Here is a 17,615-nt window from a genome sequence, read left to right as displayed (position 1 = left end):
AGTCCATTGGTTTCAGTGGGAAACATCACATTGCACAGCCTGCGAGTGCCATGCGATGTCTTTTATGATCAGGGGCAGAGCCTTTAACTCACTCACTCTTGCTACGCCCCATATCATCCAGAGTTACATGCTCCACCCCTAATCATATGACGGTTAAGGTCCTTCATCCGGAGGTCAGCCCGCGTATGTTATGTATCCCCTATAAACCCCTGCAGCCTCAGTTGCTATGGAATAAGACCTGTGATGATGTGACCGTCATTTAATCAGGGGCGGAGCATGTAACTCAATCATGCACGAAAAGGAGGTTGTTAGTAGTTTGATGGGGTGAAAGGTGCTGACAGGTTCCTTTAACCCCTTAAGGACCAAGAGAGGCAAATATACAGCACTAAGTCCTGGGCTTTAATTACCATGGAAAGCAGATATACAGCGTGGGATTAAAGCCTCTGCTGCTGCAATCAAGCAGGAGTAGGTCGAGTCAGCTCTTCAGCTGTTAGTCACAGCCGAGAACCCGGAGGAGAAGGCAGAAGCAGGTACATAGCAAAAAAAATGACCACTATATACTGAAAAGTGAAGTGTTTCTTCCACTACGCGAGCCAGCGGTCACGTGACCGCCGGGTGCCTGCCTTCACAGCAGAGCTGCAGGGTCCCAGCAGACCCTGATCAGCTCTGCCAGTGACTACTGTCACTACAGGGGTGGTTTTCCTATAACTGGGGCTCCTATGGATACTCCAGCTACAGTGGGAAAGTGTGCAATAAACAAAATGTATTTATCATGTGAATGTCCCCCAGAGGTCTTCTATGACGCCATGGAGAATATAGATGATTTAAAAAGTTAAAAATTAGGCTAAAAAAATACAGAATAAAATAAAGACGTATACATAAAAAAAAGACAATGACCCAAAGCCAACGCCAACAAAAACCGGCGCTGTATGCGCCCTGTAATCCAAAACCGCATCCAAATCAAGATGACTCGTTCCTATACTTTATTTTAGCCTAAATTTACTAATTAAAAGAAAACAAAAACTATAAATTAAAAAAAACATTTTTTTAGCTTAACCCCCAAAAAACTACAAAACTGCAAATGCAGTCAGTGAAAAACAGCTATAAAAAAACGCAGTAAAAATAATTTTGGTAGCTGAAGGAAAAAAATAATAGGGCAGTAAAACCACCACCTCCATAAAAAGTGTCTGGTCCTTTAAAGGGATTCTGTCCGAAAAAAACAGAACATAGTCACCTGTGGCGTACGGGGCCGGTCACCAGGAGGCTGCTGCAGATTAGTGTATTTTGACGCCACCTGAAGCTAGGGGTTTGACAGGAGGAATGCCCCTCTCACACCCCTAGCTCCTGATTGGCTCAAGGAAGAAAGGGCCTGGAAGGAGCTACGAGCCGGGGACCTTTGTGATGGAGCTGAAGCGGGACCCATGCTGCAGGAGGAGTGGGACCCAGGGGCGTCAGTGACAGCGCTCCAGCCTGCTTTCGCTGCAGGGGGAGCCGAACAGGAAGCCTAGAGTCCTCGACTTCAGCGGGGACATCGGTCACACCGCTGCAGCCTGCTTCTGGCGGTGGTGGAGCGGAAGCGGCTGCTATCTTCACAACTGCTGCAGGAGTGGGACCCAGGAGCAGCAGCTGAAGACTACTGAGTGAGCGGGAGCACGGCACAGCGCTCCCGCCTGGTTCAGCCGCAGGAGACAGTGCCAGGGAGGGAGAGAGGGAGGCGGGACGCATGCTTGCACGCAATGACTGTCAGTGTGGAGCCATTGGTAAAGCAGCGTCCGGCAATTGGTAGCAGGGATAGAGCGTTACGGTGAGGGGTAAGTGTAAGGGGTATGGTGAGGGGTATATTATAACAGTAAGGCTAACTGTTACACTTCCCCTCACCCTAACCCGTCGTCCCTGTCACAAATCACTGCAGCTGCTGCATTAGCTTAGTGGGCTGCCAGGACCTTGTGCCCATCGAGCTCTGCAGCCAATCAGCTACAGGGGGCGTTGCCGCCCTGTCAATCTTGAGTCTACCAGTTCTTCCTGGTGGTGTCAAGATACACTAATACCGGCTGCTGACCCTCTTTTTTCCTTCCGGCAGCTGTCTGATCGCAGGGCAGAGCTGGCAAACTTTCAGCTTCTGCCCCTGCTCCGAACACGTCACCCACTGATTGGCCTGGCCGCATCTGACCTCTGCCGTCCTTGGAGAGTTGATAGCGAGTGCGCATGCATCCCCCATCCCGTCGCGCATGCGTACTTGCCGTCAACTCTCCGTGGACCGCAGAGGTTAGACGCAGCCAGGTCGACGAGAGGATGCATGCGCGCGCAGGAACCGACCCCTCACACGCCAGGTAAACAGCGGAGGGAAGAACAACAACGGGATTAGCTGCGTTAGCTTTGTTTTCACCCTTTTCTTTTTACAGATCACACTCCACAGGGATGCAGAGGGGTATACATTTTTTTTTAAATTTTACTGCCAGAACCCCTTTAAGAGATGAATGGGTCCTTGTTTTGTCCGCTTCAACTTCGGACAGAGCGCAGACATTACAACGGATGAATCCTTCCAGGAGGGGGAGCCTCACTACGGGACAGACCTCCCCACAGCTCGTCCAGCCCGCTGACCAAGCGGAAGGTCTTCCCATCGTCAGCGCTCTGTCTCGCAGTTCTCCCGTTGCCCGCTAGGTGTCACCCTTGCGCTCCGTATGTCCCTCACCGGAAGTTTCCCATCCCGGAAGCAACCTCTGCGAGCAGGCTGATGCCGCTGTGCATTGTGGGTTGAGTGCCAGCACTTTGAATGGGGTCTATTAGACGCGGGATCCCGGCGGGAGCTTTGCTCCGTTACGTAAGGCGGTGACGTCACACCGCGAGCCCTCCGCCGTGTGAGTGGTTGTGGGCGGTGTCACGTGACGGCAGAGCCTCCAGGAAGCATAGTAGCTGTAATCTCCTCCTCTCTCCATCAGCAGCTGTAGCAGCATGGCTCATAACAAGATACCACCGCGGTGGCTGAACTGCCCTCGCAGGGGACATCCGGTGGCAGGTAACTAGGCGGCCCTTAGTTACACAGTCCTCTAACAACAGCCAGTCACGTGGTCTTAGTGCTAGGCTGTCACCTATGGAGCTGAGCCACTGTCACCGTCCATCCTGAGCACTTCATGTCCTGCTGATCCACCCCACAGCCGGCATGACAGCTGCCTGACCCCATTCTAGTCCCTGGGCACCAGGCTGCCCTCTGCAGGACACATCTGACGGGACTCTAGTCCCATCTACATGACTGATCCTTGTGTACCGCTCTCTAATGTACCCCATAGCTCTAGCACCATGTAGGGCACCCATCCTGGTCACAGCTGAAGCTTTGGTGCAGTTGTATGTTGTCTAGTAGATCAGCCGCACATCTCATGTATAGCGGCCACAATAAACTGTTTAGTGCATACATTACCACAAACCCACGTCTTCATACACCTCATCCACATAACATATAAGCACTTGGACTCTGCTGCTCAAGTAGAATATATTAAGAAAACTTTTTTAAAAATTTTTGCAGTTGGATAGAAAAAAAACAACCTCTAATGGGGAACTTTTATTGTGCAGATCCCATGTGAACGGGCTGCACAGAGATCTGTAGAGATGCTCATAAGGAAACTGCTGGCAGACGTACTGCAAGAAAGTGCGAACAGAGCGCAGCGCACATCTACGCTATTCTCTTCCGTTGTGCTATAGGAGCAGAACAATGAAACTGATGCACATGCATAGCGCCCAACAGACAGACCCCACTGAGTACAACGGGGTCTGTTGGGGTTTTGTCACGCTGTCCAGTAAGTTGCTGTACAAAGTACCGCAGGATGCTGCACTAGTTTTCCTGCCATGTTTGATTGGACCTGTGACACGGGCTCCTAATAGACCCCAAAGCAGATCAGCCAGCGTTTCAATCAGCAACTGTTTAATTTTCTATTACACGGACCGTGAATCTGCTTCTGGGGATGACTGATGGTAATTCTTCCTGTAGGCCAGCTGTACGTCCTCCTCTTCACTCATGTACATCCCTTTGGCTAAAGTCACCAATCAGCTGACAAGCGAGTGTTGGCTCTTTTGATGGCTTTTACATGGCCCGATAATCAGGCTAACGGACATTGATGCCAGATAAGCGATTAGTAATGCTGTTAGTGACAAGCTAGGAGTGTTAGGAATGACTGTTTACCTTGATTTTTTAAAAGGCCACGCAGAAGGCATCAGTTTTTAGGATTGCCTTAATAATGATGTTTTCTATGTTTTGTTTACAGGGAAGTTTTTACCTTTAAAGACAATGTTGGGACCCAAATATGATGATCAGGTTCCTGAGGAAAATCGTTTTCACCCAAGCATGCTGTCAAACTATCTGAAGAGTCTGAAGGTCTGAGATTTCTGCGCTATTTAGTTCTGTTGACATTTGTTCAGAGGAGACAAGCGTTTTATATCCTATATAATCTCTTCAGCGGATAAATGGGAGTAGCTGCCATATTGCATAGATGAAATGTAACTTCAAGGGCTTCTGCCATCTTTGCAAGTTAAGTCCCTGTTCCCAGAATAGTGGATAACTTGCAGATCCTGCGGGTCCAAGCTCTAGGACCCCCGCTGATCTTGAGAATTGGGCCCTATGTATACCTGCAGTGATTACACATGTACACTGCGGCTCCATACACTTCAGTTGAACATAGCCTAATGCTTGAAGTTGGTGAACGGCGTGTCGGAGCGCACGTGTGCATCTGCTGCCCGCACTTCTGCACAGGTCTAGGCCTTGTTCTTCTGATCGGTGGGGGTCCCAACTTTTAAACCCACACTGATCTGCAAGTTATTTCTATCAATGTGGATAGGGAAGAACTTGCAAATATGGCAGAAGCCCTTTAAGTGTCTTGTGCCTAGCATTATTAACCCTTTCCAATCCACTGTCTTGACGTCTAAAGACATTCTGATTGAAGGCTGTACATCTCCGATGTCGGAAGACGTCCGGCAGGGTATTCTTACTGTAGATTACTGGCAGCTCTGTTGTCGGGGGTCTCTCCAGCATGTCCCATAGCGCAGTACTGGCTCTAGCCAGCAAATGGCGCCATTGTATAGTGGCAGAAAGAGAAAGCCCCCCTAGGAAACCCTGAATCCAAAATTGGATTACAAAGGGTTAAAGGGCACCTGTCAGTTTCCCTTCAGCTTCTAAGGGTGATTTTACATGGAGCGATTATTGTTCACCCGAGCAAACGATGTCAAAGTTTGCTCTTTCGCTCGGGCAGTCAGTTTAGACACAAATTTAATATATTTTTTTTCTTACCGGATCGTTCAGTTGATTGCAGCAGTGAATGAGAATGACTGAATGATCGGTGTTTAAACTGGAAGATTACAAAACAAGACAACTGGTTTTCATCTTTGCATGAAATGTATAAGTGAACGAATTACCGTTGGATTGTTGGCGTGTTTACACTTAATGATTATCGTTTAGTTACGGCTTTAAACCAGTGGTACGACGGGGGACGCTGCCATGGAATTGGTTTTTGAAGCTGCAGCATGTCGTATTTAAATCCCCCTGGACTGGTCCTATAGACGGTCCACTGCTGATGGTGGTCTTGGCCTTTCTTCAGTAAGCTATCATCAACCCCTCACCTTGGCCCTTGATTGATGCCACTAGCAGCCAATCAAGAGCCAAGAGTAGGCGTCAACAATCATTTACAGAAGAAAGTCCTGATCAACTATTAGTGAACCGCCCAACAGACTCCTATGGGGTATTTGCATACTCCTTGGTGTGTCTGAAAAGAGGATCCTGGGGCTCCTGAGGCTGGCAGTGCAGCAGAGGACATATGTATAGCGTGTCCCCCATGTCAGCGTCTCTGCCGTGCTACTGATTTAATCACTGCAGGAACGTTAATAGAAGTCCTTTTAAAGGGATATTCCCACCAAACGCGTTGATGACCAGCTTGGGATCTGCTGCTATAAGCTGTTTAGTTGGTAGAAGTTTCACTCACAGCAGCCAGTCATTCTGCAATGCATATTACACAATGTAATCATTTCTTGGGAGCCGAACCATGAAGCTCCATCTTATAGCAGCTACTGCATTATACCGTTCAATGTAAATTCTGTTAAACTAAAGTAAGATCCTTCAATTTTTTGTCAACACCAATAGTCCCAATCATAGTCCCTGCATATTACTGCAAAAGCCATACTCACTCATACAAAGTTAAAGGTATTTGACAGGCTATTGTTGACCTATCCTCAGGATAGGTCATCAATAGTTGATCGGCTGGGGTCCGTCGCTCGAGGCCCCAACTGATCAGCTTTTTGTTCAGGCACCTGCTGTCACTCGCAAAACGCGGGGTACAGAGTGGAAGCGGATACCTCCGACTCTTGTGTAGTGGCTGGCACTGGTAACTGCAGGCGCAACTGTCATTGATTTTATTGAAAGTTGTGCCAGCCACAATACAGGGGTCAGAGCTATCTATTTCCTCTTTGAACCTGTCTTTTGCCAGTGACATCAGGCATCCAAACAGTTGATCAGTCAGGGTCCTGAGTGGCGGACCCCAGCCTATCAATAAATATAGTCTGGAAGACCCCTTTTTAACACAAGTTTACCGCAGGATGCAGATAAGGTTCAAATAATATATGATGGAGGCTGTACAGGTGCAAAATACTGGTGAACAGCCACTTGCACACAGACCATCTATGGGTTGGGTGGATGCTTAGTGTGGCGAATGCAGACAAATGAGGCTTCCCTAGGGTGCCAGTCACACGGTTATGTCTGGTGCACTGTTCCTATTGGTCAGTTTCCTACTATTGGATCAGGCGGCTGCCCAGCTCCTTCTAAGTACTTGACACCACATTCTCCTCTAGCATCACAATGACTGGCTGCATCCTGCAAAAAAGATGAACATGAGGTATTTGTTGATATTTTGGTGAAATGCAACCAACATCAAGGCTCTTCATTCTCTTGTGAGTCGCTAAGCTAAAATCAAAAGCCGTTCACTGAAAAGAGAAATCAAAACTACAACATATCAATGAAAAAAGGCGAAAACACTAGATCACTATTCTAGTCCCTGTTAGCATACAGTACTGCCCGCTGTCACATTGGCTCCATCTGCATTGTGGTGGGAAAGTTGCTGGATTCCCATGGTACATACAGCCCTGAGATGCCTGTACACAAGTGCAATTCTCTGTATTCTTCTATTCTGCCCTGTGGTTCAAGTCCGATTATTAATGATCTATCTCCATCCACTGCGTTTTGTTCCGCTCTTCCATGGACTGGATGACATTTATACATACAGTTGTCCCGTATTAATTATACGAGGGTCGTACTGAAAGTAATGCAAAAGTGGTCATAACTTCCTTATAAGCTGATGTAGATCATTCAGATTGCACATGTAGTTGGAGTGGCTCTTCCTTTATGTGAATTTGCTACTCAATGTAGTTTCCATTAAAAGCGATTTGCGCTACAACTACTCGCCGTTGATGGTACGGCTTCATTCCAGAAAATCAAGTAGAATGATGCCTTTGTCATCCCAAAAAACGGACACCATGACTTTGTGTGCTGATGGCTGAATCTTGAGCTTCTTAGGCCTTTTTATAGCATATCTAGTTGTTGACCGTTCGCTCTTGACTCTGTTTTATCCTTCCCTTCTGCTTCGTGTTGCCTCTACCAAGTCTGCTTGTGCTTGAGTGAATTGTCTCAGTTCCTATTGTATGGAATTATCCCCCTTCCTCGCTCCCTGCTCCCCTTTCTTCTACCTGGATTCCTCGCCCTCATTTCCCTTTCTGTTCTGCTAATAAAACAATCTATGAGTCATGGCTATATCAGGCTTGTATTTGCATTGAAGTTCAAGATATTACGTGGCAAGGACTGGGTCACCGCATGAAGGGAGTTGTAGAATATTGGAAGATAAGGAGAGTCTCCCAAAAACTGTTCTGTATAACTTATGTAACTCTTTTTCAGGTAAAAATGGGTCTTTTAATTGATTTGACCAATACTACAAGATTCTATGATCGGAATGACATTGAAAAGGAAGGAATAAACTACATAAAGCTTCAGTGCAAAGGGTGAGTTCCATCTTCATCTTCTTACTTTCCATGGTGGAACGTTCAGGGGTCTGTTCACATTTACGCACATTTCTGCTGACATTTTGACCCAAAGTGAATAAATGTATTTTTCAATTATTACATAGTGTGGAAAAATTCTGCAACACATTCATTTTTGGTGCGTATTTTACCCATGATTAGTTGTGGCTAATTATCCAAAAATCTGTGTATATGCAGTTGTAAACCTGTGGCAGAATTCATGAGCTTCAGCAGCAAATTGCTGCCATAGATTTCACTGAAGTCCATACCAAATATGAAGGGCTCGGGGAGAGAAGGACCAAAGTCCACCTTTACTGAAAATTAATCATTTTAATTTGAAAGTTTCTAAAGTACAATGAAATGGAAGTCTGAACACTAATACTAATGGAACATTACTGAAAACTTCATGAAAGTTCTAAGATCACCATCTGGAACATTGCCCGATTGTGACAAACACTCACAGTATCATGGTATTCCATTGGCACGAATTGTTTTAGATTGTATTTCTCCTCATGTGATGGGAGAAGAGCAGTACACATTATTCAATGTTCCACCATCTTGGAATTATGTTTTGCGAGTCTTGCCAAAGTCCAAGGTCCCCTGTTTGCATTGCAGAGTATGGGGTGCTACAGACGTCCCTTTCCATTCCCTTTTTTGAAGAAAAGCCTTAAACAGAACGTGCCATTTGGTAGATTAAGAATGCAAAAAACTGGGCGTCCATTGTCCTTTCCGCGAGTTCTTCATGTATTTCGATTGATTGGGAATCCTAAACCTATGGAAGATATTCTGATGTCCTCTTTTACTATGGCAAGCATGGTAATGCGTGAACCTTAACCTCTTGGTGATGAAGCCCGTTTGCACCTTAATGATCGACCTATCTTTCGCTCTTTGTCGCATTCCAGGAGCCATAACCTTTTTTAAAATTGTTGTCGACACAGCCATATGAGGTCTTGTTTTTTGCAGGACAAGTTGTATTTTCCAATGGCATCATTATTTGGCTACATGTAATGTATTGAGCAACTTTTTTATTAATTTTTCTTAGGGGCATTGGGGAGAAAAAAAAGAAATTCTTTTTTTGTTTTTTAGATTTCACTTTCACGGCGTTCAGTATGCAAAACAAATAATGGGATAACATTATTCTCAGGGCCAGCATGATTCCAGCAACACCAAGTTTCTAAAGTTGTTTTTTTTTGTTTTTTTGTGTGTTATTTGTTAACTTTTGTACGCAACCCTTCACCTCGCCCCCTTTTTTTTAAGACCCTTACATTTTTTTTTTGTCAATGGTGTTATATGGGTTCTTCTTAATGGTACCATTTGTTGATCCATGCAACGTTTTGATCATTTTCCATTCTATTTTTTTTTTCATGGCGTTCACCATGCAGGTTAAATAATGTACTAACTTTTTCTCTGGGTCATTATGAACTCAGCGATACTACATATGTAAACTTTTTAAATTTATTTATTTTTTACATGGTGAAAAGGGAAAGGTGGGGTTTTGGCATTTTATTTATTTATTTTTAAATATTTTTTAAACTTTTTACATTTTTGTCCCACTAGGGGACTTGAATATCAGCATCTTTTATCATTATTTTAAAATACTAGTAGATATATACAGTATAGTTGTACTTCAGTATAGTAGTGCATTAGAAAGCCTATGAGGTTAGCCAGAGGCTGAACCTCAGAGGCCCCCGAAGCTGGCAAAACCAGAGGCTATGTCCAAGCCTCTGGGTTCCATACCAACCCATTATGCTTTTACATGCTGCAGCGTGTAAAGGGTTAAACACAGGGGATCCAAAGCTTCTCTGGTCCCCGATATTAGAGCAAGTGCCCATCTGTCATCTGACAGCCGAGCACCCGCTCCTCCCGGAACAGGCTTCTAATGCAACACCGTCTTTTGACATCGCTTCAGAATAAAGCTCCTTAATGTCCGCTGCCAAAAGGCGTATAGGCAGTCGTTAAGGGGTTAATGTATTGGGCAGTAAATTTTCTTAGAACTTTACTTTAATGCCTCTTTTAATGCATATATTACCATTGGATGGCTCAATAGATTGCCTGTCAGATCACGGTAAATGTAATACCTAAGGTATTATGTCATACTGCAGGAGCGATCAAACCATTACACGTCGTCAGAAAGAAAAAGCAATGCTAGAATTGCGCTTTTTCGGTCACCTTATCTCCAAGTAAAAATGTAATAAAAAGCAATGAAAATGTCAATGTACTCCAAAATAGAATGAATTGAATCAAGTTACCAATAGAAACTACAGGACGTTCTGCTAAAAACAAGCCCTCGTACAACTATGATGACGGAAAAATAAAGTTATGGTGGTCAGAAGACAGTAGAAAATAATTACATTTTGTTTCCAAAGATATAGCACAGCAAACAAAAAAACCTGCATAAATTTGGTATCATTGTAATCTTTCTGACCCATAGAATAAAGTTATCCTGTCATTCTTACTGTAGTGTGCACACCGTAGAAACAAACCCCCACAAATGGCGGAATTGTGCGTTATTTCTATTTCACTCCATTTCAAATTTTTTAAAAGTTCTTCAGTATATTATATGGTACATTAAATAGCACCATTGACGTAGACAACTTGGCCCGCAAAAAACAAGCCCTCAAACGGCGACATCGATGGATAAATAAGAGTTATGGATTTTTGAAAGTGGGGAGGAAAAAACAAAAATGAAAATGAAAAAAAGCCTGCGTCCTTAAGGGGTTAATGCATGGCAATCTCATTCCAGGGGTTATCCCACCAAAAACTTTTATTACCTATCCACAGAGCACGAATAACCCAATGTCACTTTAAGGCTGAATGCGCACGGGCGGATTTGAATTGCTGTATCCGGATCGTGCGACCACCTCTGGATTCCGCAGCAAATACCACCATAGCATGCTATGCAAAAGTAATTCTTCATACACATGAGCGGAAACAAATTGCAGTTTTTGCTCGCGGATGAAAAATCGCAGCATGCTATATTTTTTGCGGTGCTTCCAATAAAGTCAATCCGACCCGCAGCCCATCCGCAGTTCACATTGTATCAAAAACATTATTTTTTTATCCTCTGGAGAGATGATAAATGTTTTTGGTGGGAAATCTCCTTTAACTTCTTAAAGCTACAGGTTTGTATGGAGGAGGATCAGGGGTTGATCTCACACCATGCAGGATGAGCGCCAGTTATTTCTTACAGCCAACACCCGCCTGCAACAGCTCTGATAAGCAGAGCTGCTATTTGGATCTGCTAACTCTTTCAATTCTTATAGTGACATTTAAATGCCCAGTTCAATGGTCTGGGGTCTCGCATAGTCCCCATACCCTGTCCCCCCTTCCCCCTCAATGAGATTGCGGGTTGTTGTGCAGGTGTCATGGCAGTCGGGGGGCCTTCTGAAAGGCCTCAGGGGTGTCATTGAAAATTGCCTAACAAGCCATGCCTGTGTTGTGAGTTTATAGATTTTGTCAGATTGCTGTATAGCGTTACATCATACTGCAGGAGTGATCGAAGCTCTTGTCCTCTATGGGGAATAAAAAAAAAAGTCTGATCTATCAAAGTAATGCATTATTTTCTCATCACGGTGAACATCGTCAGAAAAAATAAATAAACAACGCTGGAATTGTGCTTTTTTGGGTCACCATGTGTCCAAGAAAAAATTAATAAAAAGCAATCAAAAAGTCATGTGTACTCCAAAATGGTACCAATTACAGGACATGCCGCAAAAAATGAGTCCCTGCACAACTACACTACCGTTCAAAAGTTTGGGGTCACCCAAACAATTTTGTGTTTTCCATGAAAAGTCACACTTATTCACCACCATGCGTTGTGAAATGAATAGAAAATAGAGTCAAGACATTGACAAGGTTAGAAATAATGATTTGTATTTGAAATAACATTGTTTTTACATCAAACTTTGCTTTCGTCAAAGAATCCTCCTTTTGCAGCAATTACAGCATTGCACACCTTTGACATTCTAGCTGTTAATTTGTTGAGGTAAGCTTGAGAAATTGCACCCCACGCTTCTAGAAGCATCTCCCACAAGTTGGATTGGTTGGATGGGCACTTCTGGCGTACCATACGGTCAAGCTGCTCCCACAACAGCTCAATGGGGTTCAGATCTGGTGACTGCGCTGGCCACTCCATTACCGATAGAATACCAGCTGCCTGCTTCTGCTGTAAATAGTTCTTGCACAATTTGGAGGTGTGTTTAGGGTCATTGTCCTGTTGTAGGATGAAATTGGTTCCAATCAAGCCCTGTCCACTGGGTATGGCATGGCGTTGCAAAATGGAGTGATAGCCTTCCTTATTCAGAATCCCTTTTACCCTGTACAAATCTCCCACCTTACCAGCACCAAAGCAACCCCAGACCATCACATTACCTCCACCATGCTTAACAGATGGCGTCAGGCATTCTTCCAGCATCTTTTCATTTGTTCTGCGTCTCACAAACGTTCTTCTTTGTGATCCAAACACCTCAAACTTGGATTCATCCGTCCACAACACCTTTTTCCAGTCTTCCTCTGTCCAATGTCTGTGTTCTTTTGCCCATCTTAATCTTTTTCTTTTATTGGCCAGTCTCAGATATGGCTTTTTCTTTGCCACTCTGCCCTGAAGCCCAAAATCCCGCAGCCACCTCTCCACTGTAGATGTTGACACTGGTGTTTTGCGGGTACTATTTAATGAAGATGCCAGTTGGGTACCTGTGAGGCGTCTGTTTCTCAAACTAGAGACTCTAATGTGCTTATCTTCTTGCTTAGTTGTGCAACGCGGCCTCCCACTTCTTTTTCTACTCTGGTTAGAGCCTGTTTGTGCTGTCCTCTGAAGGGAGTAGTACACCAGATAGTCGATGGAAAAATAACCAAAGTAATGGCTGTCAGAAGAAGGCGGCAGAAAATAATTTTGAAAAATTAACTAAAAAAAAAAATAGTAGTGTATATATACATTTTGTATCATAGTAATCGTACTGACCCACAGTATTGGGCTGTCATGTCAATTGTTGCAGTGTGTGCCGTATACACTAGACCCCCTTCCCTCACTCCCCCCTTCCCTCAAAGATGGCATAATTTCTTTTCTTTTTTTAAGTTCACCCCACTTAGAATTTTTTTAAAGTTTTTCAGTACCTTATATGGTACATTGTATAGTACCATTGAAAAATACAACTCATTCTGCAAACAACAACTCTGACTGCTGCGTCGATGGATAAATAAAAGAGTTATGATTTTTTAAAAAGGGGGAGGAAAAAACTAAAATGAGGAAGGGGGGTGGAGGGGGGGGGGAGGGCCATGTCCTTAAAGGGTTAAAGGGACATAGGGCTTATTTGCAGCTACTACAGTAAATGTCCAGTTGACTAGCTTGGCTCATAAAAATATCCTCCTTGTTCCTGCATTAAATGTATGGTCCCTACACAAAAGGACATTGGTTGATTAATTCAGGTATTTGTATTTGTGTACATTGATGATTCTGTGTAGTGACTCACATTCTGACTGGTAATAATGCTTTCATTCTATTGCTCTGTAGACATGGGGAATGTCCATCACAGGAAAACACTGAAACTTTCATTCGACTCTGTGAGAGATTCATGGACAGGAGTCCGGAGGAACTTATTGGTATGTTTCTAAGTCCTTATCTTACACATGGTGCTTCCATTTCTATAGACCTTTCATGCAGTTAATAAGAAAAGTTGCAAAAACCAAATAAGAAATGGAAATGAAGTATAGAATAACGTTGTTGTGATCCGAGCGTTGGTTCTCAAGTGTAGAGCGTAAAGCCCAATGCTCATGGCGGAGGCCGTACAACGGAGCACTGAGTGCCGTAGACATTCGGCTTAGTATCATATTCCAGAGATGTGTTGGTGGTGTGCAGGTATTTTACCTTAGAACAAGGTCTCCAGGGAACAAAAGCATCTTTATATGGTGTCTGATGGAAAATGGTTCAAGCTTTTGATAGTGGAGTAAAATTTAAAAAAACCTGTATATCTCCATCCATATAAAATCAGAGGCCTACTTAGGTAAAGTTGGACCCTAAAGACGTTAATGCAAGCTTATGGATTATGGGTCATACAGAGCTAGAATTAGTTAGTGTACATTGGCTCTAACTCCCTGGGTCACAAATAATGTCCTTCAAGAAAGGCATGCAGAATGGGCTGATTTTCAATGTTTTTTAATCACAAAATCACGTGTTCCGCCAGAGTTCCATGTAATGTAAAGCAGTATTTCTATCAGAGACTTTTATGAAATTTCTGAAAACGCAGGTTCTGTTTCCAGGACTCCCACTTACGTGTAGAATGGGGGCCCCCTTCTTCCCAGTCAGTATTCCAGAGAAGAGGAGACCATGTGGCGCTTTCCGTTGTAATGTACAGTGGTAACAGCCTATCATTTTACAGCCCTGTACACCATAATAGAGAGATTCCTATGCATAGACTGTCAACTCTAAACCACATACTCTTTTCTTAAGGGCCAAACAGGGTTTTTTTCGGATGTCTTAGGAGCCAGAGATGGCTACACATTGCACCATTAGTACTTGCTCATACTTTCTTCTGATCTCTGTGCCTTCTTTCTGACATGGAAATTAGATGTCAGCAGCCACACAGAGCAGGACTACAGATAGTCACCAATATTTCCAAACTTTTGGAAATGGCAACAAGATTTTGTGGTATTTGTGACTGTTCCACTTACCACGTTTCATTGCTGTAATGGGAAAAATAATCTATTTTCTATGTAGCAGACCTGCCTCACGCTAGACACGTCCGTTACATGATCCGCCCCCAAACAGTCATGTAACCAACCAGGATCTTCAGGGACTTCATCCCCGCTTGCACTCAGAAAGTATAGACAATTACTTGAAGGAGGGTTTTGGATGTCCTTGCTATACTATATTGAAGGGTCACTCATGGATGTGTGTATCTAGTGAATTTTCTAGTACCGTACAGTATAATACAAAAGAATAAGTCTCTATTCTAACATTATATATGTTTACATTTTATGAATACATTTATTGGGCTCCTATATTTTTCAGCTTGGCAATCAATAAGCCTTGGTAGATTTTTTTTTTTGTTAGTCTGGAGCCCTGCACAGACAGGCATTACTGTGTCCACATGGTTTTGGGACACACAGAATGGGATTATGGGTTACAGGTTGTGCACCCCTGCCTTAAATACTGACAGAGGAGGACTGTATGTCATTCTCTTGTCTGGACACTCTTGTTTCTTGCCATCTGGATCTACTGACTTGTCTATTTTACCCTCTTTAGGATGATTCTTTAGCTGTAATTGGGTTAGCTAGGTGACAGTTAATGGAGAGCTAGGGACCCACCATTAGGATGACTATATGCTAGACATTGAGGCAGTGGATTCAATCTGAATACACTAGCAGCACTTCCAGGAGGAAGGTGGGCTTAGCAAACAGTATTGCTAATTAGTCATTATGGTGTCTGAAAGACTGTATAAAGCTAGAAGAAACAGACAGAATCTGCAGCAAATTCAGTGACGCACACTGTATTACATGTGTCGTGTCTTGGTAGACGTGTTAAGGCCCATTTAGAAACAACGATTATCGCTCAAAAGCCGTCTTTTGAATGATAATCGTTGTGTGTAAATGTGCGCCCATCGTGCAGTTTTTGTTAAAGGGGTTGTCTCGCGGCAGCAAGTGGGGTTATACACTTCTGTATGGCCATATTAATGCACTTTGTAATATACATCGTGCATTAAATATGAGCCATACAGAAGTTATTCACTTACCTTCCCTGCGCTGGCGTCCCCGTCTCCATGGCTCCGTCTAACTTCAGCGTCTAATCGCCCGATTAGACACGCTTGCGCAGAAGGGTCTTCTGCCTTCGGCTCGGTCTGGCACGAGCGGCGTTCTGGCTCCGCCCCCTTCTACGCGTCATTGCGTAGCTCCGCCCCGTCACGTGTGCCGATTCCAGCCAATCGGGAGGCTGGAATCGGCACACGTGGCGGGGCTGAGCTACGCGATGACGCGTAGAAGGGGGCGGAGCCAGAACGCAGCTGCTGCCGGACAGACCCGAAGGCAGAAGACCCTTCTGCGCAAGCGTGTCTAATCGGGCGATTAGACGCTGAAGTTAGACGGAGCCATGGAGACGGGGACGCCAGCGCAGGGAAGGTAAGTGAATAACTTCTGTATGGCTCATATTTAATGCACGATGTATATTACAAAGTGCATTAATATGGCCATACAGAAGTGCTTAACCCCACTTGCTTTCGCGAGACAACCCCTTTAAGCCATCCCTCATAGTTGTCTTTCAGTGTGCTGAAAGACAACGATGAGTCTTATTAGGAATTCACAGCGGGATACAGCTGATACTATTATTTCAGCTGTATCCCGCTCCCTGATAACAGGCTGGGTATGAAGAACAGAGCAGTCCAGCTCTGTTCTCCATACCTGGCACGGAGCGCTCGGCTGTATAACAGCCGGGCTCTCCGTGCAGAAAGCATCTGGATGCAGAAAACAAGCGGGGACACCCCGCTTGTCTTCTGCATCCTCCGCTCCGAGCGCTCAGCTGTATAACAGCCAGGCGCTGGAGCAGGGGAACAGCTGTATGCAGAAGACAAGCGGGGACACCCTGCTTGTCTTCTGCAGCCTCCGATTCGAGTGCTCGGCTGTATAACGGGCGGGCACTCAGAGCAGAGAACAGCTGGATGCAGAAGACAAGCGGGGCCATCCCGCTTGTCTTTTGCATCCTCCACTGGCAGCGCAAGGTAATCACTCATCTTGAGCGATCCTCTTGCACTGTAAATGACCCAACAATGATCACTCAAAAGTCACTTGAGCGACATCATTTGAGCGATTATCGTTGTGTCTAAATGGACCTTTAGACACTTTTTTTTCTTCCCTACGCTACCTCCGATTGGTTTTATTTGCACCAATATTCTGCTTAGCTACACCCCCTTTTCTGGAACTTTTTTTTATACTGGGTAGTGAAGCACTAAAAGTTTCTAAAAAACGGTAAATCAGATGGTGAATTTACTTAGTAAAATCTCTCTCAATGTACTTGGATTTCTTTACAGACTTAAATCCCATTTACACGCAACGATTATCGCTCAAAATTCGTCAAAACAATGGCATATGAGCGGTAATCGTTGTGTGTAAACGCTCCCATCTTTTACTCTTCACCTGAATGATGATTTTAAGGTGAGCTTAAAATCCATCTTCCAGCAAGAGAGAGATAACAGGGACTGGGAGCAGCTGATTACATTGTATTCATGCTGGCAGCTCATGACAGCCCATGCCAGAGCTCAGACCACCTGCTGAGTTCTGCAAGCAGCTCCTGGAGGCTCATTTGCACACAAATGACACTGATAAAGTGCTAATGGACATTAGTGCCCATTAGTACTTTATGCAACCTGTTCACTAAAACTGTCAATTTTTCAATCGTTTGAAAGATTGTCTTTGCGTGTAAATGAGCCGTAAGCAAAAAGTCTCATTTTAGTTTGTTAATTTACCATTGAGTATGTGTAATATATATACACTTACTATTTTTTTCAGTGTTAGGTAGGGTTCACACGGGGCGGACTTTCCGCACAGAAATTTTGCATCCATTCTAAAGCCTGAGCCTACGCTGCAAA

At 44.3% G+C, this 17,615-nt stretch overlaps 1 protein-coding gene across 1 annotated transcript in view; it reads left to right on the top strand.

Annotated features, from left to right (window-relative positions):
* Window positions 1-2,728: 2,728 nt before the first annotated feature.
* RNGTT (RNA guanylyltransferase and 5'-phosphatase) overlaps window positions 2,729-17,615 on the top strand; it is a 347,964-nt gene continuing 333,077 nt past the window's right edge. The window contains exons 1-4 of the mRNA XM_066605238.1: window positions 2,729-3,016; window positions 4,257-4,366; window positions 7,922-8,025; window positions 13,553-13,641. Of these exons, the coding sequence (XP_066461335.1) occupies window positions 2,953-3,016; window positions 4,257-4,366; window positions 7,922-8,025; window positions 13,553-13,641 (367 nt within the window). The 5' untranslated portion in view covers window positions 2,729-2,952. The remainder of the gene's footprint in view (window positions 3,017-4,256; window positions 4,367-7,921; window positions 8,026-13,552; window positions 13,642-17,615) is intronic.

The sequence above is a fragment of the Eleutherodactylus coqui genome, chromosome 1 (assembly GCF_035609145.1).
Source record: "Eleutherodactylus coqui strain aEleCoq1 chromosome 1, aEleCoq1.hap1, whole genome shotgun sequence".
NCBI classification, from domain to species: Eukaryota; Metazoa; Chordata; class Amphibia; order Anura; family Eleutherodactylidae; genus Eleutherodactylus; species Eleutherodactylus coqui.
Note: the sequence above shows the minus strand (reverse complement) of the source record. Positions and strands in the feature narration are given on the sequence as shown.